This window comes from Corvus cornix, chromosome 7 (genome assembly GCF_000738735.6).
Source record: "Corvus cornix cornix isolate S_Up_H32 chromosome 7, ASM73873v5, whole genome shotgun sequence".
Classification (NCBI taxonomy): Eukaryota; Metazoa; Chordata; class Aves; order Passeriformes; family Corvidae; genus Corvus; species Corvus cornix.
The window spans coordinates 6,477,501-6,499,513 of NC_046337.1; the positions used below are offsets into that span (position 1 = coordinate 6,477,501).

At 40.1% G+C, this 22,013-nt stretch overlaps 2 protein-coding genes across 2 annotated transcripts in view; one reads left to right on the top strand and one right to left on the bottom strand.

The window, feature by feature from the left end:
* Window positions 1-5,142, top strand: part of MAP3K19 (mitogen-activated protein kinase kinase kinase 19) — a 25,435-nt gene extending 20,293 nt beyond the window's left edge. Inside the window, 1 exon segment of the mRNA XM_039555059.1 lies at window positions 1,169-5,142. The gene's annotated coding sequence lies outside the window, so the exon portion shown is untranslated.
* Window positions 1-19,472, bottom strand: part of CCNT2 (cyclin T2) — a 26,187-nt gene extending 6,715 nt beyond the window's left edge. Inside the window, 10 exon segments of the mRNA XM_039554918.1 lie at window positions 1-183; window positions 412-482; window positions 2,294-2,457; window positions 3,765-3,810; window positions 10,102-10,164; window positions 11,249-11,309; window positions 11,810-11,938; window positions 18,378-18,459; window positions 19,221-19,243; window positions 19,245-19,472. The exon segment at window positions 1-183 is cut by the window's left edge and continues 6,715 nt beyond it. Coding sequence (XP_039410852.1) covers window positions 1-183; window positions 412-482; window positions 2,294-2,457; window positions 3,765-3,810; window positions 10,102-10,164; window positions 11,249-11,309; window positions 11,810-11,938; window positions 18,378-18,459; window positions 19,221-19,243; window positions 19,245-19,472 — 1,050 coding nt within the window.
* Between the last annotated feature and the right edge of the window lie 2,541 nt (window positions 19,473-22,013).

The window sequence follows — 22,013 nt, forward strand, 5'->3', positions numbered from 1 at the left end:
AATACTTCCTGAGGTCAGAGGTACTGGTGCAGGAAATGATGTTGATGGTTTTTGGAAACTTGTGTTTGCAGCTACACCAGTAACTGTATCCACCAGAATGGAATTCTGGACCAAAGACGAACCAAGAAGCGAGTTCTCAGATACCTGTCCATCACCTTTAGGTTTCTTAGCTGCCTGATTAGCCTAAGCAAAAAAGAAAGAAGTGAGAAAATACAGCTTAGAATACTTGTACGGTCCATTTGAATTTAGTTCAGAGGTGAGGAGAAAAGCTGGCTCAAGGTTTCACCACCTCCTAACCCAGACACAGGAATAAAGAGCAAGTACAGCATAACTAAACTTTTCCCCCTGGTTCATAATTCTCCTAGAAGTGCAGCTCTTCTCGCTAGACACTGTTACAGGAAAATTTCTTACCCGCCAATTTCTAATTCTCTTGAGCCTGCTAGGTGTTTTCTCCAGTATTTGCAGAAACTCGTGAGTTAGCTCTGCATAAGAAAAAGACAAGCCATTTTTACATGTGATTCTGTTAAAAACAGATAAAACTTAGTCTAAGGTCATACAGCTTTTGCAGTAGTTACTACAGTCTGTGCTTTTAATAGCTGATTTAATATTTTAATAAAAAAATTGTTAGGCAAGTGTTGAACAAAAAAGTCTACAGTGTTTCACTGGGACAGACTTCTGACCACTACACACATTCTGAAAAACAGGTTTAACTATAATATTTTGTTTTTACTCGTGCATAACCTTGATTTGTTAGACCAAAAACTATAGAAACAACAGTTCCTAAAATAACATACTTGCCATTCAGCCTGGACATTTTCTGTATGGAGTTAAGCTTCCTTGAAAGTATAAATTTCTAAGTCACTAAGTCTGTCATTCCATCAAACTTCAGGAACAAGTAAGTACAAGCTCTGTACAAACCACAGGCATCAGACCTTTGGAAGGACTCTGTTTCAAACAGCAGCTTTTAAATAATTTGTGTTCCAGACAGAGTAGCTGGCTGCGTTAATAAAACACAGATCCTTGCAATTAGTATGCCCACAGGAAAATGCAGGTCCCCATGCTTATCAGCTGCAAATAAAAATACTTTCCACTGAGACTCAATTCTAGTCATAAGCTAAAAATAACTGGGTACAGTCAGAATTTGAATGCAAATGTACACATTTTACAGGTGTGGAAGAACTGGCTTCTACAGAACTCCACAAGCAAGTCATAACCTCAGCTGCTCCCAAGTGCAAAAGTACCTCAGCCCTTTGGTCTACCCGAGTCTCTTAAACACGCCAGCTCCATAAATGCTTGAAGAATTAACTGATGCTCACAAGAAGCTCACAGCATTCCCTCGTGGGATTCTACAAATGCAAACAATGCATGCTTACCAAAGCCACAAACCCACAGCCAGGGGGGAAGGAAGCAGTCTGGTGTTTGGAACTGCAGCTACAGCTTAAAGAAGCCCAGTAAGACAGAGACGTTTGAGCCTGCACTTTGAAGCTCACACTAGTTCTGTGCTTCCCATGACATCTACTAAATTTCTCACTTCAAAAAACACCCCCAAATTGCCATTAAGAACAGCTCAGCAGAGGAAAGCAGCAGGTACAGGGAGTCAATGCTGGGCCATCTGAAGCCTGGAGATCACCACCACTAATCTGAAACAAATGTTTCACTCCAGGACCAACAAAGCCCAACGCATAGATCTGAAAGCCACAGGAGCTCCCAACTCCACTACAGCAGCACATCTGGGCCCTAAATTCAGACTTCATTGTAGTAAGTACTATCTTAGAAGACAGTAAACTTCTAGGTATTTGGTGTTCTAGGTGTATGCTTTCTTCAGGAAAGAAGCCATTTGACAAGAAAAAATATTTTACCACAGTCTGAGATCCCACAAGCTGTACCAAACTGTTAACATAGAACTGCCTTCATAAACACAGCAATTTTAAGTACAGCCTTATGAACACTGTCACTGAAACAACACTGAGGTACCTGAACCAATCAGGCTGCATGAAATTGCACTGACAGATTTCCATCTCTCTCTCGGTTCTGAAAAGCATTTAAAAGAAGGATTCTATCGTGCACCTCCAAAAGGTATGTGGACACCCCAGCCAAGAGGATGAAACTAAAGTCTCAAAACCAAGTTTGTCTTCTGAAGTTCTCCCCACTCCTATCCCTCTCTTTCACTGAAGATACAGTACACGAAGTCAGTGAGACTTAATTTCAGCTGAAAGCTCTCACTACATACTATGTTCCCATCCTTACATGAATAAACTCTTGAATTTCAAAATGAGAAAGGAATATGACTTACCATCTAGTAGTTCTAGAGTAACTGAGGGATCTACATATTCCCACCAGTGTTTTCCATCAGTGGATACTGGAATCTCCCAGTTGGACCACTTGCAGGCCAAGTGAATGCACACACATGCTATCACTGTAGGCTTGTACTGAAGACAGAATGTGGTAAGGTGAAGGCTGTTGCACAAATTTCGTAATGAGGAACCAAAGGAAATCAAACATGTAAAACAGAAAACCCAAACAAATCAACCATTAACATACAGAATGAGACAGCTTCTCAATCAACAGCAGTTAAACATTTTGTTGAATAAATTCATAAGATATCTTAACTGCCCTAAGAAAACAATGGGTAGGGCATTTATCTGGTAGAAAAGTTTAATTTGGTTTTGCTATCAAAAGCCTGATTAACAGTAAATAAATGTAGCGGTTATTCTACTATACTTAAGTACTAAAAAGGGCAGTATAATATGGTCAATTAAAATTCTGCAGTAAAATGCACAGAGCTGATTGTGCAGTCTCTGAATGAGACAATCAAGATCCCCAGCAGTTCCACAGAAGCCAGGTGAGTTACTTGTGGGCTTTGCTTTCACCAGGCCCGGATTTGTGACATTTGTGACCTTGTCTTCAGCTTCCAGCACCACAAACACATTGGTTCACTTTCACTGCTCTAGCATAACTTCTCTTAACAGCTGTTTAAGTACAGAATCTTTCCCATCAAGGAACCACCAGGATTTATTTATTTATTTTGAACAGTTCTAATAACCAGAAGATACTGTTTAAAAACAGTATCTACACAAAATGTAATCCTCTTAAATAAAGGTGAAGTAGTTTTGCAAGAGGCAAATTGAAGTAATCAAAAAATCCAGACTGAAGTCTGCTCTTTAATTCTTTCTATTACAGGCTGTGTCTATAAAACACCCATCTGAAATCCCAGAACTATAAATTTATCTAAGTACTTAAGTTTTAAAACTATATATTAAGATTAAAGAGCTGTCTCTAAAAGAAATAACATTGTGTGAGTACTAGTCTATCTACAAAGAAAAATGAGCTATTTGAAAATATCTTAGGCCCACTAGAATTTTATAAGTTAAGACTGGATCAATATACTTAAAGTTAAGAGAAAACTGCCATTAACTACAAGTGTAAACTAAAAATAGTTTTGTACTTACCAAGATGCTCGGATTTCTAGGTTAAGTTTATCTCTTTGTAATCTTTAGCTGCTATTCAGGCTACCAGTTTTAGACTTATGCACTCACAATCGAGAAAAAGTCATCAGAAAGCACCACTACACTTCTCATTGTGCATTTAAGCCCTTTGTGCCGTCAGGCCCTTGTCCAATACACCGCACTGCAGGCGGGGAGGTACCACCACTGGAGGTGGCCCAGTCCCCCGCTGCAACAAGGGTAAGACACATCAGGGGGCCCTGCAGTAAAGGAAGCTATAGTGTGCTACAACAGTGCAACAAAGAGGTTCAGGATAACAACCTGTTGGTAGCCATGAAATAGGATGTCTGTGCCAAATCCTTGCTTGCTGTAAGAAAAGAAAAACAGAGGGATTAAAGAGCTGCACTGACTTGTCAGGTTCATTCCAGAATTCAAGCAGTTTTACCTTCCAAAATCACTTCTGGGTATTTCTAAAGAAATGGTCTGACTTTAGCTAACTAGCCTTAAAAATAATCTTTTCTGAGACACAGAAGAGGCTGTTACACTCAGCACTGGAGCTGGACCTGTCACTCCCATCAGTGCCCCTCCCTCCCCCTGTACAGCCCACAGGACAGTTCCCCTCTGCTGATGTATCCCTCCAACACCTCACAGGTGAGCACTCTCCTCTGGGAAGCGCTGCTTCCCCACCCTCACCTGCAGGGGATCCCTGCCTTAACCTGGGAGAGCAGCAGGCAGTCAGTCCCAGCCAATTCACAGCACAGCGCTCGTCCTGCTCTTGGTGAGGAGCATGGCAGGACATCCTCCCACCTCCCCGCAAACAGCCACATCTCTTTCCCAAAGCCCTGTAACACAGCAAGCCCCCATGCTACATGGGAAAAAAATTCAGAGTTTTCTGCTCCTTCTAATTAAGAGCACTGTAGTCATAACATTTTGTTCCACATTTGTTAAACCTATGGCAAAGCTTCGATAGGAAACAGACAAATTCATTTGAGTTAGTCAGAAAAAAAATACCAAAACAAACCACAGGACTGCAACATGCCAGAAATGAAAAACTGATTTAGGCTGTTACAGGCACAGAATGCTGACCCCCTGGAGTGACACCCCAATTCTCCTCACTCAGGTAAGAGAACTTACTGTAACATGCATTTAATGGAATAGCTGGGCACAAGGGGTTTAACCGCAGATTGAATGCAGCCTTCATTGAATTCTTACTTTGACACTATCACTTGAAATCAGTGCTACCTGCAGAAAGCGTAGTGTTGAATTTTACGTCAAAGGGAATACTTGTTAAACTTTTATTTTAATAATACTATTTCTATAAAGTTTGAGAAATACTACAGTGGCTTTTAAAATTTAATTTTTAAAAAGCATATTAAAATGTGATTTAACTCAACTTCTAATGATTGCCAAGGAATAAAATTCAGATTTATCTTTCTGCTACACAGCCAGGCAGTGCCATAATCTGAGAAGAATGTGGAAGTAGCAAAGTACCAGGATCTGTTCCTAAATACGAATTCTACTAATCCATAATAATCAGAAGGTGAACTGACAATGTATTAAACTATAATATTTAGTTTGCACACTGTAATAGTAATTGCATGCCAAAAAACCATGTAGTTCAACCTCTCCCTCCCATCTAAAAAAAATGTAAGGTGGAATTAAAAAAAAAAAAAAAGTGAAATGAGACTGTCATAACAAATAACACACAATGGTTGAGTAAGACTGAAATTGATGTCTTGCTCTTCATTTTTCATCAAAGCAATGCCTAAAGGATCTTCAATGATTTATATACTCTGTAAAGTTACATGTTTGAATTAAGGGAGCGAGACCAAGAAGCATCTCTACTCTCACTGAAATGTCCCTTTTGAACAAGGAAGAAAAGCAGATGCCAGAAAACTTCTATTTAACATCAGCTTGAAAGTTGAGTAAATCAAAACACATACCTGGAAGAAAAGAATCACATCTTGAAACACACACTTTAGCCTCAATCAAAAATTACTGTGTTAAATACCTTACCTATACTACAAGTAGTATGATTCTGTTTCAACTTATTTACAGCTAAATAATAATCATTGCCAAAACCAGCAAGAAATGTCAGCTCACAACTAAAGCCTTTGATAACACAAGGCACAACTGAAAATATCCGTCCCAAACTCTTCTATGTAGGGCAGCTTTGGTTTAGCAGAATCCATCAGTGAAATCAAATCTAATGAATTTTGGTTCCTGTATTTTGGTGCTTTATTTCCATTATAGTAGTGGAAAGTGCATCTCCAAATATAAATCATCTTGAAGCAGAGACTAAAACAAGCCAGCAGAGCTGCTCTTATAACTCACAAGCTGCAGGACCAATGGCTACGACACCAGCCATGAATGACCAGTTTAAGATTTTAGCATTCAGGAGAGATTTAAAACATCCATCCTGTCTCACTGCTGCAGAAGCAGCCATAAGACAGGGATTAGTGAAATAGCAATCAATATTTTGAAACAGGACTTGCTGTCTGACACACCTTCCAAAAGGCTGTCTGCAAGAAAGTGCCAGCTGGAAGCCAAAATGCTTTTTATTGGGCATAGCCACACAATTCAACCACTTGCAATTCCAAGATACCTGAGTCTTTTCTTCAACACAGCTTATCTTGGATCTTGGGATGCTCATGAAAATGTGACTGCCAAGTCCCATTAGGAGCTGGTACTGGCTATGCCTGGACCCTGACAACGTGTGAGCATTCCCCAGAAAGAGGAGACTGCAGATAAGCCAGTCAGCATCAGAAGAGAGAAGCTTGCTGAAGTCCTTCCGGCAAAAGCAAAAAGCCCCAGGCTCTGAACAGAGGGATGCTGGTGGGTGCCTGTTGTATCTGGAAAGGGCTGGAGGAGGCCATGGTGTAGGCATTCAGGTCTGAGCAGTCCTGGTGGCTTTACTTTCTTGAAAGTGTTTAAAGCTTGGGAACAGGCCCAGAAAAGCCTGAGGTCAAAGTTCAGAATGGGAAGGCCACCTGTAGCAGTGCTGGAGTGCAGCTGGTGTTTCACATCTTTCCACACCACTAAGATTTAAATTTTCCTCATGAGAACACCCTCTGAAAAAGCTGATGCATTTTCACCTCCTCTTCTGCTGACTTTGTCTTTCTCAGCCTGATTTAAGCAATGGCACCTGTGCACACAGATACTATGGGATATTTGAAGGATTTGACAGTGCAATTTCCACAAAAGATTAGTAAGGATCATGGGTGTCCGAGATACCTGATAACCTGCAGAGTAGCGAGAACAATCCTAGAAATCCTTGAGATCCCATCTCCCGTTCCAAAAGGTTGTGTTCCAGTACAGAGAAAGGAGTGGTTGATGCCTTCCCAAGATGGAGATGAGGATACAGATTCCAAGTTTCACCAGAAGCAGGCTGAGAACAGACCAATTTTGCACCAGAGCGTAAGAGGATCATGCCATGGTCTTGGCACCAGGGCAGTTTCACTGCTGATCATTCAAATAGTGTTGAGGGCAGCAAGGTAGTGTGACATCAGAACAGTTTTTGGTATTTTGGTGGGGTTTTTTCCCCCCTTTTCTTTTTTTCCTTTCTTCTCTTCACTCCTGGAGCATTCTTGGAATGGGCACTGAAGCTTGCTGACAGGCCCTCACATATCCACTGCCTTCAGATTCCTTGGACCTGTGGGATCCTAAGGAATGATGGTCCTGTCTCCTCTTCTCAGTCTCTTGACACTGAGGAAGAATGGTGCAGAAAAAATACTAAGCCCACACCATTTTCCTTGTCTGCTATACTGACCAAACTGCAAAGATGGAACAATTTCATTAACCCATAAGCCTCTGAACACCAGAAGGAATAACTAGATATTGTATGCCTGAACATCATGAGTCATTATGTATCCATCCAGTCACCCCTTCTCTGCAAGGATCTGTGTTGTCTAATAATACCTTCAAAAAGGCTTTCAATCTTAGAGACGAATTCATTTTTTCTTTAGTTGTATGTTGAAGCAATTATATTTATTTGCACCAATTCCCACTTACTAGTTCATCTTCAGCTTCCAGCAATTGATTCTGCTGTGCCACTGCCAGACTAGACAGTCTTCTGACAAATGACTTGGCTGAATTTTTTGAGCATCATCAACACAACCTGGGTTTTATTTTTATTTTTTTCATTTTGTTTTTAAAGCAGATAGCTTACAGCTTATTAACAGGTAACAGTGACTGCATAAAACACATTACCCTGGATGCAGGACAGCAAAGTGATGGAGAAAATCAGCCATCCTCTGAGGCACTGCAGTTTAGCCAGCAAAAGGGCCCTTTCTCACCATATGACAATGCAGTGCACAAACCCTAAGCCAAATTCTGAAGTACACTCACAGACCTCAGCTAACTTTGCTGCCTCTTTTTTGATACAGTCAGACATTACATTCCTGCCTTCCTCTTCTCCCCAAACACACAGCTGGAGGTTTTAATCCTACCAGTCTTGGTTAAGTTAATCATCCTAATCAAGAAAGGTATCTCTGCCTTCTGAAATGGTGCTTTTTGTCCAAGATGACGTTACAAGAACTGGATGAAGTAACCTTGGATTTCTTTAACTTCTCAGTCAATCCCTTTAGCACTAAAGGTTTAACACTGAGAAATCTTAGGTATATTTTGAAAGCTTCAGGACTCAGATATCTGAGTGTTGCATCTACTGACACTGAAAACCCACACTGTCCAATAAATAAATAAATGTTCAGGGATAGAGAACTAAACTCCCACCACTGTGTCTTTGAAGATCATCACTGTGCCCACAGGCCCGTATCTTTGTCCTCTCAATACATAAAACCAATGTTCCATGGCAATTATTCTGTCCTTGCTTGACTTGCACGCATGACTTCAGGTGTCATGCCTGATGTTTTAAATGAATTAGTTAATTAGTTTCCTTTTTCTTATTTTAATATAAGATACTCAAATCATGTGTTCACAGTCTACACCATTCCTAGGGACACGTCTCCCAAGGATTCCACTTGCATGCACACACACTAAGGAGCACACCTCCTTGAGTGAGCAGGTTTTCAAACATCAGAGACATTACATGCACTTTGCACCAGTCCTTGAGCTACATGGATTTTCAGCCCTCGCTGAAGTCTTCAGATTTCAAGACTTGATATCACTTTAGACTTCTAAGTATTTTTTCAAGTCTGATGACATTAAATACTAGTTTTAAAATGTCAAATTTAAAAATTCACAGTATCTTCAAAGTATGAATTTTGTCAGTACAAAAAATTAGCACACAAAACACAAAGGGAAAAGCTGAACTGCCTTAGACTGGTATCTACCCTTGACTAAAGGAAATCCAGTTTGTGTAGCAGTGTGCCTATAGGCTTGAGTGAAACACATTGATGTGGAAATCCTGAGGCAAAACAACATTGCCCCCACTCCTCCCCACAGCCCCAAACACCAAGCAGAAGTACAGGGGCTCCCCAAGATAGTAAAACGTGCTCACATTCACAGTGAGCAACAGCTAAGAAAACCCAAAGCAAAGCCCTACAGAGCTGCTGGTGCAGACTCCTGAGACTTCAGGTGCAACTGGACTCATGCACCAAGTCACAACCAAATCTGGGCAGAAAGCAGAGAATCATTACCTTACAGCAAGAATAGCAATAAAACTACTTTATATGCAAATAATTTACAGCACCAGTCCCACTCAGTGTCTGAAGACACTACACCAGTAAGCTACAGCAAATAAGAGACACTCTTCCTTGAAAGAACACCATTAATTCCAGCATTACTACAAAACAAATCTAGTTAACAGGATTAGGCTGTACCTAACTTTCATATATTTTATAGAGAGAAAAGAAAAACCACCAAAAACTTTGAAGCACTTAACTTTGCATTTTTCACTGCAAAACCAGCTAATGACTAAAGACTAACAACCATGGTCTAATAATTTCAAAACAATTATTGCTTAAGAAACACAAAGTGAAAAGCTTATTTTAGATGCTTTTACAACTGATTCCTAATGTTTTTCATCCTACATCTTATAAGAGGGTGTTTTAATCTCTTTTTAAAGCTCCAAAAGAAACCAGTTTAAGAATTAAAGACATGCCAAAATGCCACAAAAATATAAAGAACAAATCAGGTTTCTAGCCAGTCACATTAATGAGCTGCATACAAGTTACAGGGTATATTTAACTAAAGGTTTGGGCTTTTGTACTACCATCCAAAACAAGTAAGCACACACTGCTCCAGAAAAACAATTAGTCACACCTATTTGCATGTGACAGCAGACGTGCTATGCACTCTCTTTATCCCTCAGTCCATTACCTGAAAAGATTGGCTAAGACAAAAAGCTGGCATTAGCCATAAATCGGCAAAACTACTTCAGAGTGAAAATCAGCAACTCAGAATGATACAGTGTATCTGGCCAATCAGCTTGCAACTGCTGACTGCTTCTGCCATTCCAGAACACATGGAACAGGTATTATTAAATTAAAGCTAACAAGAAAACAAAAAAATTATGAAGGACAGAGGACTGGACTCTTTATGAATCTCTAAAGGTTAAGATCAAGGTTTTAATAATTAATTTTAAACACACTCCTTAGATAACATCGTTGGTAAAGATCATATTAGACAAAGAACATTACTTTAAAATTTTACTAGAAAGGTAAAAAAGGACTTACAGAAGTGGTTAAAAGTCACTGACCTCTCACTAATTGTGTACATTTCACAACATCTGTGTGTGGATGTTCAATGGTAATCTCAAAACCTGAAGAGTTACAAATACATTTCAGAATTACACATTTGCATCTGTAAAATAAAAAGCAAACCCCTTATGTTTCCCCACAGACCTAAAATACTTGCTAAACCTTTGCACCGCAGAATAAGTAACACTATTTAACTGCCTTTTGTTCTTTACCTTTCCGTACTTCTGAATGGCAGATGGTAAACCCACTCTGTGATCCATTATTAAAATATTCCTCCAGTAATCTCAAATCCTGTACACACATAACCTGGGAAATTACTTATTTTTAAAAGCTGAATATATCTGAACAATTTCTAGCGAGTTAATAAGTCAGTAAAAACTGTACTGCAAACACACTGAAATGTGTGTGTGCATGTGTACTTCTACTAATTGATTTCTAGCACTTAAACATGCTGCATGTATGAAAATACAAATTAAGTCAATTTGTAGATCAGTGACTTAAGAAACCTTTCTTGGCTTATGACATTGTTTTAAGAATTAGGTCACTACTGTGAGCTATTTTTTTTAACAATATACCCCAAGTGGTATTTAAGAATATCTGAGCAAGTCACTGTTCTCAGGCCTGCTGGCTGTAATTGTCTCCACAGTATTTTAAAGCCAGAAGAGTTTCTTGACAGAACATTCCACTTCAAATTTTGGAATCATCTGAATCCATTAAATGGTTACATACAACTTGTGTTGTTCAGACTCACACCTGCTCAATTATGTAATGCTTTTCTACAGAAAGGCATTTGGTACAAAGCTCTTTCCAACTGCTTCACGACACACAGAGCCAGCCTACTACACCATGTTACCTTATGGAAGAAATGTCAATGTAATTACTACTCAGAGCAAAATCAATTTGGAAGCCTACACATTTCGAACTCAAACTGTCAGAAACATCTCTTTCACAAGTACAGACACAGCTTTTTTCTCCACAGTGAACACAGCAGAACTGCTAACACGAAACTAAGTTCACAGGTCAGAAGTTATACATGGAAACAGTTAAATTCTAGTGTACCAATAGCACATCAAAAATCCAGTTACTTGGGTCCCACTACCTCTTCATGTCAAGTTGGCTGCACAGGAGGTATTTAGAAATACATACCTAAAGTCTGAAGCATTATTGTTTCAAGTATAACCAGCTCTTGGGCTTGTTGAAGGTATGCCTGAAACAAACAAGCAGACAGGTGAAGACACAGCAATCAATTGCCTCAGAACTTTATTCACACACTGCCTCTTTGATACCAGCACTGGCAACACAAGACCAGTACCCAAGCCAGTGAGCACTGACAATTCTTAACACTTCACAGTGGGGTTACTATCTTCCTCCAATACAAGCATTGCTACAAAATTCAGTTACACCTGCCTGTCATTCACAGGAAGATTAACTTAGTCTGGATCTCACACAATCTATTGCAGCAAAGCATTTTTGGGAAGTCAGGTGGGTGCTATAAGAATTTCAAGATGGAGCAATCTCTTCAAGTTTCATAACAAATAAGTGAGTCTAAGAAATTACATTAAGTAACAGAAAGATTTAAATGGTGTAAAAACAAAGGCTTTTTTCTAGGCTGCTGACAGCAATAACCCAGTAAGACAATGTAACAAATCATTAGATGAAATGTCATCTTTCAAGCCATGTATCTTTGAAACCATAACTTCCACCTACATCACTCTTTGTATCCAGTTGTGGCTCTTGAGGATGAAGACAGGCATTTGCTACTTTAATAACATGTTCAAGTTTCCGTGGCTGTTCTTCCACTTTTGCAGCCAAAAACAATGCCGTGGGAGACATTATCTGAAGAAGAAAAACATGTGTACTTTTAAACTTTTTACAAGCAGGACTCAAATTTTTATGGAGTCTAAACTAGCACAGAAAAGGTTTAAAAAGTTGGATTTGTGGCTTTTTTTTCAGTTTTTAAGTCATGCGAAGCAACAAAAATGTAACTAGTCATGTTTTATTTTCTAACTGATGCAATCCTCTCAGCAGCACAGGGAAAGAGCAGCATAATGTTAAATTACATTTGTGAGCAAAATGTCTGAGGTCAAACTAATTCTAGTTCAACATAAAAAAAAATATTTTGGCCCAGAAGACTTAGTCACAGTAGAACAGGCTGTTTCAAGTTAAATATACTTTGTGAGAAGGTTCATCCAATTTCTTGCACAGAGCGAGTCACTACACCATCTTTTCAGTAAAACAGCTGATCACAAGTTCTGCTAGCAGTTGATTCTCCCAAAGAGTGAGAAACTTCGCAGAGAACTTTAATAAAATCAGCTTCTTATATAAACATAGGCTCTATAAGTAAAAGAAACTTTATATATATATATATATTCTTTGAAACTTTACTATAAGCCCAGCAGTATCTGGAGAACAAAGCATAAGGATTTGTAAAACACCATTTATACCAAATGTTAGTAAAGACTACATATTACATTTAAAGATGAAAATTTATATAAAGCTCTATGTGTCATAAGGTGGCAGTTCGGTATCACCTAAGAGTTAGAATTTTGTTGCCTTTTGTCAGCTAGAATGACTGATGTGTGCAGACAGAACACAGCAAACAACAAATCACTGATGAATTAGGTCCTCTTTGCATGCAAAAGCTGCCCATGTTAACCAGGAATTAAAATGGCACTAGAAATCATCTAGACATAATCTGATTAAAATGGTTAAAATTAAGCCAGCATAAAGTATTTACTCAGAGACTGAAATAGCTGCTTGCTGAGTACTTAATTAATGCATGGTGCAAATAGTGCAAGTATTAGATTTCCCTTTCAATGCCCAAACAGAACTAGACTAAACAGGAGGCATAGCCCCCTAAAGTCAGGTTTGCTTTTTTTTTGTCAGTTAGCAGCCCTTTCTTAGGCAAAAATAAAACACTTGGTATAAAAATTTGCAATATATGCAAAACTGCAACAAACTAATAAGAATTAAACATTTAAGGGATTAAATTTCAAATGTACTGAAGGAGTACTTTTTGCATCCTTAAATCACTTCAAAATGTCTATTTGGATCTTAAGTAAAACTTTAAAGTTGGCAGACTTGAAAACTGACACCCTGGGAAGGCAATACCCTTTGATGAGTAGAAGTGTGCCATGAGAAATCTAGCAAAAACCTCAATCTAAAAAACCAACTACCCAAAACAAGTCACAGGGAGCAAATTCTTTTACAAGGGAGACAAAATCCCATTTTCTTTTTAAGAATCTTGTAACCTAAGCCTGATGAACAAATGAAATAAAAACCCAAAGTGAAGTGTTGCTGAACAAGGCCATATTAGCACGTCATTTAATACTTCTGATGATTCTGTAGAAGTTCCTATACCCACAGCTTGATGTAACAACTGGAAATTCTGGAAGGAATTTCCTTTGCCAGGGACATACGACTTGAAATGTCTCATACTGGGAGATAAAACTTTTAAACAGTAAATGTAATGGAAAGACTTCCTGGAGTTCAGAAAGTGAGAGTATCAACAGCTCTGAAGTGGCAGAAAACGCCGAAGGTGTCAGGCAGCACACACATGTATAACCCAACACACACATCATATAAAGGTATTTTACAGAACTCAATTTCCAACAACTGCTATGGCTGAAAACATTTCCATTCCACAGAGGCTTTCTTTGAACCAAGTCACCAATGACCACACAATTAAATCATCAGCAAATTCTCACTCACTGTTACTCTCTGTCTGACTGCACCAAAGTTCTACTTCTTTCCAAAAAAGCACCATCAGGCTGACTTCAGGATATCTTCTCATTTACTGAAACAGATCAGACCTGGTCAAGAAGTCTCCACACAACTCCTGACCTCCAACACCTTACACGAAACACAGTTCTGGAAGCTGACTAAGTCAAGCTGATTAACTGTCATTTAACTCTGGTTCATCAGAAATCTGTGTACAGCCCAATTAACTATTTCCTTCAAAAAGAAGTGCTGGCTTCTGGCCAAAGAACTTCAGGTCTTTCCATCTAGGACAAGGGTTCTCCCTCCCAGTTTAGAGAAGGCCAGTATTTTTAGCTCCCTTGGTATTGATTCAGAAAAATAGACATCCTAGTAAAATTCCAGACTTGGCACACATGTAGTCTTCAGTGAACATACCCTGCTAAGTGTATAACTGGCAAAGTTACTCAAATGCTTTCATTCATTTCCAATTACCAAAAATGGCAAAAAACCCAAGCAAAGTAGAACAAAAAAGCAAAATTAAAGAAACATACGTGACAAAGCAATAAGCTTCCTATATATAAATATCTTAATTTGATATCAACCAAAATAATTTAGAGCAATTATATACTATGCATCCAAAATAGTCTTAAAGACTTTGAGAAATCTTCAGAACACCTGTGATACATGACATTAAACCCCACTTTATTACTAGCTGAGAAGCTCAGAAACCAAGTCCTATGGAAATACAAAAAAACCCCCCAAAACATAAGAGCCTTGTTAACACAATCCAAAAGCATTACACAGCAAGTTTCACTGGGAAATGTGGTACAAGTCCTTTTTCACTTAAAAAGTGCAAGACAGTGTAAAGACAAAGGCATTCAGAAAAATCTCAGAACACACAGGCAGCATGCACGTAGTTTTCTGAGATCTCCCTCTCTTCTAATGCCAATATTAGTATGTTTTTAGATTTGATACAGTTTAGGCTAAGACATTAAGTGCTTCCAGTCTATGAGAGGGTTTTCAAGTTTGAACACAAAGAGCTATGAGGAATTTTTTTTATTATAACCAGGAGCTCACATTGCATAAAAGCAGCAAATATGTTAAATTGCAATATTAAAACCAGAACTGAAGTACCCAAAACAGCCTCACTAGAGCTTGAAGCGTATTATGAAAGTTTTAAGAACTTTGCAAAACTGCAAAGTCAACTGTTTAATACTGTGGTTTGGACAAGGCATAAGGAAGGGAATGCAGAAGGACTGAAAACAAAATACCCTCCACACAACTCACCTACCTTGCACTAGAAGGAAAAAAATTCCTCATGCAGGTTCTTTAGGCTCTTCACTAAGTTCCACTGCATGTCACAAAAACCCCTTGATATCATCATGTCTATTTTCAACTGGTTGTTTGGTATTCCACATGGCGTTTCTACGGATTATATTTAAAAACTACAGCTACCATTTGGATGCCTTACCTCTCATTGCCAGCATATGAAGAATTTTTCCCCCTTTCTGTTCTTCGAATCAGAGTGTACTGAAGAGTAAGCACCTTAAAGAACTATTTGCTATGTAACAATGTAACACACCAAGTACTATAGAAACAGTATTTGCAGAAGAATTTTAATTTGGAAGATATTTTAAAGTGTAATAGTGAGGCTAGTACTGCCTATAAAAAGCCAGCAACTCCCTCCCCATCCCAATATTAGGACAGACTAATTTTATACTCAGCAACCCAAAGTTCCCATGCCCTGGTCAGCAACGTAGAAAGAATAATTTGTACTGAGGAGATCCACAGTAGCTCCAGTCATTTGCACAGCCAGGGAAATTAGCAGTCAGGGCATCCAACTCTGCTTCCCAGAATCGGTGAAGCAAGTTTCCATCCTCACTGGGGCACTGCAACCTTGCAAGGACTTAACCTGCCTTGACTGCAACATCAAAACCTCAATACTTTCTTCTTTGTACCTAAATGTATGTACTCTGCAGGTAATCCAGAGCAACTCATGAGTGACTTGCTAGCTCACAGTAACTTCACCAAAAAAGAGGTATTTGGCCACTTGGGTAGTACGTGTAATACGTTCCCAACGAACCAAGACTACATGAACTGGTACATGCCACCCCCGTGGCTCTACAGGTTGAAGATACTGTTGGGAATTCTGTTCCCTACTCACAGATAACTCAAACTCCTGAAAGCCTATAAAACTGTTTAGCAGCAACTTTTACTTAAGAAAAAAAAAATTAAGGCAACATCTATTCAGCAACTGAGCTTCCACTAGAAGCCCTGTTTATTAACAATTAAGTGCATGTGACATACATGACATACATGTATATTTGTATAACCTGGCAGTTATACATGATCATAAATGTGCAAGTGCTTATTACCACACTAAAAACATTAATCTACCAATAAAACAAGACAACACAGGCCACATTTTTTCAGCTGAAGATTGTAAGGCATTCTGATTAATGGCCATCTAATTTTCTAGCCCCAGCCTTCAGATTCCTTCCTGCCATGGATAAACAGCACCACGTGCACACAACAAAGAAATATTAGAGATATTAGAGATATTAGAGATATAGCATATGCTGTAGGACAGCTTATCTAGGTCTTAGCTTTAAGACTGCCTTTACTATTCATTTCTAAGGGTTACTTTCTTCTGGCAGTGATGAATACTGCTACATTTTTTAGCTTGCCAAGTACTCTGGAGATTTGATATTAAGTATTTACTAGAGTTCACTGCTTTTGCTTTCTCTACAGAGAACCTAATGGATGGTTTGGGAGTATTTTAAAAGTCCATTCACTGAGATCCTCTTTACTCTACAGAACTGTAATAAGAAAATGCTCTTGCCCGTGAGCCCACACACAAAGCCAATCTCTGGCCTTACACTCGTTAAGGAATTCAGCAAAAATCAGTATTACTGAGGTACAACCTGCAGTGGACTTGCCTTTAACTTTGAACACTATTACCTGAGAATTAATTAAACAGTACACTCCCCTCCCCTGTAATAGCTGCAGTGTCCATGGCATTCTGCCCTTACATAGCTAACTTGTGAATTTTAAGATTCATAACTTAAGCCATAGTTTTCATATAAAGAGCAATATACATTCAAACACTACTGTGCTGCCAGTTCCAAGTGACTGTCATTTGCCAGTATCCAGTGAAAACCCTAAATCCTGAGCTGCCTAAATCTAGCCTAGATTACAGCTGACAGTACAAGCAGTACTCCAGCAGGTGATATAACAGGTATGTGGGTCTATATATAAATACAGCAGCTCTACACTGAGCCATCTCTCCATTCCAAGCAGCTCTAGTTTATCAAGCCCACAACCCATCCACAGTCCCAGAACACTTTGGATGCTTCACCAGCTCCTCTTCCACCAGCTACAGATTACTGCTACATGGGCAGAATAGCAGCAGGAGGGGAGAAAGAGGAACTTGTATGGATGAACACTGCAGTTTTGGTAACAAGCTGCTGGAAGTTTGAGTTTATCTCAGGTTTTGCACAAAAAATAATAAAATACACTTCTGAAATATACCTACAAACAAGTACGTATTTCCAGCCAAATAGGCACCAAATAAGATGCCCATTTGCTTACCCAACAATAATAAACTCGTGACAGAAAGAAGAGTTGGCTCTCCCTATACCCCACCGTACACCTCCCCCAAATGCAGTGCAAGGTTTGCAAGATTCTACCCCTTGGTAGATCAAGGTCTACTCTGGCCTAGACTTAACATCTGTCACAGTCTCAATCTGTTTGTCATTAAAAGATCTAAGAAAACTCATCCTTAACATTTAGTGACAAACCACCATCACTATTAACTGCTCTTGCTTAAAACAAACAAGCAAACCCCAGAATACCTAGACTATTATGTTATTATTTTCCCACCTATTGCATCCAGTAGTGGACATAAAAAACAAACAAACTGACATTTCCATGTTGTTATCTCCAGCTCCATACCTGTTCCAATATTCCTCAATAACAGCTAGCATTTTTACTGAAAATTTCTGTTCTTAACAACACATTCCGTGTTCAGAGTCAGCATGATCAGGTTATTAGGTAAAACAAGATTTACCTCATCAGATGGAAAAATTTTTCTTGTCTCATATGACTTATCACACCACTTAAGACTAGAGTAGCTAAAAGAATTTACACTGCTTCAGGAACAGCTACATAATCCATATGGATACACACATAACCACACTATCACTGTCAGACACACCATGCCAGAACTTCCACTGACTTCACCAAGAAAAATGTGTGTTCCTACACATTAGCCTTTCAAACTACAGCACATAAGCACCAGCCACATTTGAAACATCTAAATGTATTCCTCACACATCTGAGATGTGCTTGCTCATGGTGCCTATTTATTTATTTCGATGGCAGAAGACAAAATCTAATTGCCTCTAGTTAAAGTAATCCAAAGTTGAAAACAAGTATCATTAAAGCTTCTAAACCACTGATAAGAAGCTAGAATTCCTAAAAACAAATCGCACTTCACATTGCTGCATGTAACACTTCTCAGCCAGAACTGACAAAATTATGGGCATATTATTACCACACATAAAATCATACTTACATTTCGATTAAATTTTGTGAAGGAATGATGCATATAAAACCTGTGCATGTAAACAATTGCAGTATTTATCGTAAGCTGAGATCTGGAAGATTAAATGAAGGAAACACTACATATTAAGAAAATTGCCTACAAGAACTGAAAGCAATGCGCTTTCCACATCAATCACTGCTCTACACATCCCGTCTTCAGCCGAAAATGGATTAGGGACGTGACACTTCAGAATTTAGCTGATATTAACACATCCTTAACTGATATTAACACGTATCGTTCCCATCTGTTTCGCAGACCATGTGGAGATTCCTACGCCAGGCTCCCCACAGTCACCCACGGAATGAAAACTCCTCAATGGGCGACATACAGTGTAACGTTCTCTCAAGTGCTTTTGTTTTGTTCCAATTCAACTATTTCAGTAGGGGATTTGAGGGTTTGGCCTTGCTCTGACCTATTTTTTTTTCCCCTGTAAAAAAATCACATTAAAGAATGACTAAAGAGGAGTTGCCCGTTTCGGGAAAAACGGGTCTGCGGGCAACTGGGATTTACTTTAGAAGTGCCCCAAGCCGCAGCTACGGACACAAACGCGGCTGAAAGGGCAGGTGGGAACCCGAGTCCCTCCCCCGCCGACAAAGAGCGCGGCGCGGGGGCTTCGCCAGGCTCCTCCTCCCATTCTGTGCCTCCAGGCCACGGCTCCATCCCGCGGGAGCGCCGGCCGTGGCTGCGGAGGAGCGGGAAGGGTCCCGGGGAGCGTTCCCACACAGGGGAAAGGATCTCCCGCCGCCCCTCCACACGCGGCCCCCGCCGCCCTCATGCCCGTCCCGCCCGGCCCCGCCGGCCCCTCTCGGATACACGTTGAGGCGCTGGCCCATGTCCTTGGATGAGGTTGGCCGCCTGCTGCCGGTACGAGAGCTCCTTGTCGGCCTCCACGCCGCAGCGCCGAGAGGGCGTGTTCTCCAGCTGCTCGCGGCTGAAGAACCAGCGCGACGCGGCCGAGGAGCCGCCGCCGCCCCGCGCCGCGGACCCCGCGGAGCCCGCGCCCGCCGCCGCCATGACACCTCCTCCTCCTCCTCCTCCTCCGGCACCTCCTCCCGCCGCCTCCATCGCGGCTCTCGCGAGAGCTCCCGGGCCCGCGCGCGCCCTCTGCCATAGAGTCTCGCGGCGGGGCGGCCGCGCGCCGGGTGGGGTCACGTGGGCTGCAGGGGAGGTGGGGGTGTGGCCATGGCGGCGGCGGCTGTGGGGTCCTGAGGGGTGGAATGGTGGAGCCGTGGAGTCATGGAGCCGTGGAGGCTGCAAGGGACCTCTGAGGTCATGCAGTCCGACCGTCAGCCCAGCACCGCCACCGTAACCGCTAGAAACCAGTAAACCCCATCGCCCAGTGCCAGATCCAAATGTCTCTTGAACACCTCCAGGGATGCTGACTCCACCACCTCCCTGGAAGACCTATCCCAATGCCTGACCACCATTTAACTGGGTTTCTATTTCATAAGATAGTTAAAATATCTAATCTGAGTCTGGATACCTCTATACTTAAAACAACGAAGTGTAAAAAAGATAAAAAAATGATAGAAGTAAGGATTCCTTTCTTAATGTAAGCAAATTGCCGAACAGCATACTTGGAGGAGGATGTGGAAAGGGAGAAAAGAAGGAAAGGTTTAGAATGCACAACTAGTTCTTAGAAAATTCCTGTCTGCTGGCAGTATCAGCATGTAGACACTTGAGAGATGCACAAGAAAGTGACGGACCTTGTGTCCTTCCAGATGAGCAGCTCCAGCATGGGAGTGATTCTCCTGCAGCGCTCAGGTTGTTCTCACTGCACACTCCAAACTCAGTTATGGATTTTCAGCAGCGGCCTGAGCTTATGGATTCAGGGTTCAAAGGGAGCAAAAAGGTAAAGTTCTGATCATCACGGAAGAAAATGACAGCTCCAAGTGTTCTGCTCCTATTCAGTACATGCCACTACCAGTCTGCAGTGGTTTTGTTCACCTGACGTTACATCACAATGAGTTCTTTTACACCTTCAGTGCCAATTTTATAGCAGTTGTAATTTTATAACTAGACCCAACAGAATACTGATGAAATATACAGATGTAATGCAGCACAGTCACAAATTACTTGCCTGATCTTCCAAAATGTACATCATCTTTAAGATCCTGTATGTGCAGAGGAAATTTAACCTCAAAGACTTCTCGTGTAATTAGCTGATCTTTGACTTCATATTTTCCTGTCTGTAACAATCGAGGTACAGTGTTTTACCTCATTGTTTAAATCACTGTGTAAAGCTCATGGAGTTTGGGAGTTCAACTTAGATTTTTTATTCCTGCAGTAATTGGTGGAGGAGTATTAAGAATGTTCTCATCTGACTGCAATTAGAATTTTACATTAGCTTTGTTAATGAAATGTAAAGGAAGATGGAGGGAAGATTATATATATCCCTCTTTAAAATCTTAACATATCAAGAATAGGTAGACTATCATTACATAATGACAGTGCATAATGAATATGATTTATGCAGGGTATGCACATTAATTAACTCCCATGCAGAGTACTGCAATCACCCATTTAGTCACAGGTTAAGGTAATTAAATACTGTTCTTGCTATTGGAGAGATTCCAGACCTTGGTCCCCAAAGATGTGACATTGCATTTTCACTAATTTAACTGGTTTCCTTCATAAAAAATTGAAGAATTAGTCCAATTAAAATGTATTGGAGGAATCACAATGTATTTTCCTCTTAAATCCATTTAAACATCTGTGAGAATCACGTATGCTGAAGGGAAATATATGAGAATGAAGTTGCCTTTCAACTTTGAAATTTAATTAAAACAATCTGGTTGAAAAATGATACATGCTCAAAACTCAACGCTTCCATGTGGATATTGAAATAAAAAAGATCAACAGAAGTCTTGGAAACTGAGGACAATAAATATTGTTAAAGCTATTTTCTCTCTTCATTTCCTCTTACATAAAAACTTGATATTCTAAACCTCTTGAGCTGCTGACTGCTTCAGCTCCAACTACTGCACAGACCACTTTTCTTTTTTTTTTTTTTGGGCGAGTTTGACTCTGTAAAGAAGGACAGAGCTTTCTTTGTAGTCCAATGGAGGTTGGGATCATCAGGAACTGCTGATGTTCAACATCCTTCAGGTTCAGTCTGTGACAGCTATGGCCAGAGCTAAAAACAACTTCTGTCTAATACTGTTTGGCCTGGAATGTTCCAAGACTGAACAGAAGAATGGTGACACCACATGTACCAGCAAATGTTCCCATGAGAACAAAGACTGTAAATGCTAATCTGCATTTTTCTGACTGGTACAAAATCCTCTCGGGAGGAGGATGCCTTTGCACTCACTGGATAATAATGAAAACTTGTTTCAATCAATAGTCTATAAAGCAAACCATCTTTCCATTCCTATAGCAGGACTCAAGCTAGATAGGGCATTAACACTTCAACATTTAAAGTATCCTACCTTACTTTTAGGAAGCATTATGTAAGGAATAGAACATTAACCCCTACTGTTGGTAAACACTAGTATTTATTGCGACAGTGACACACCAAGTATTACCCACACAAATACATTATTTCTGCACCTACAACCATATTGTTCAAATTGTTTCTGATGAATAAGTTCCCAGTGGTGTAGG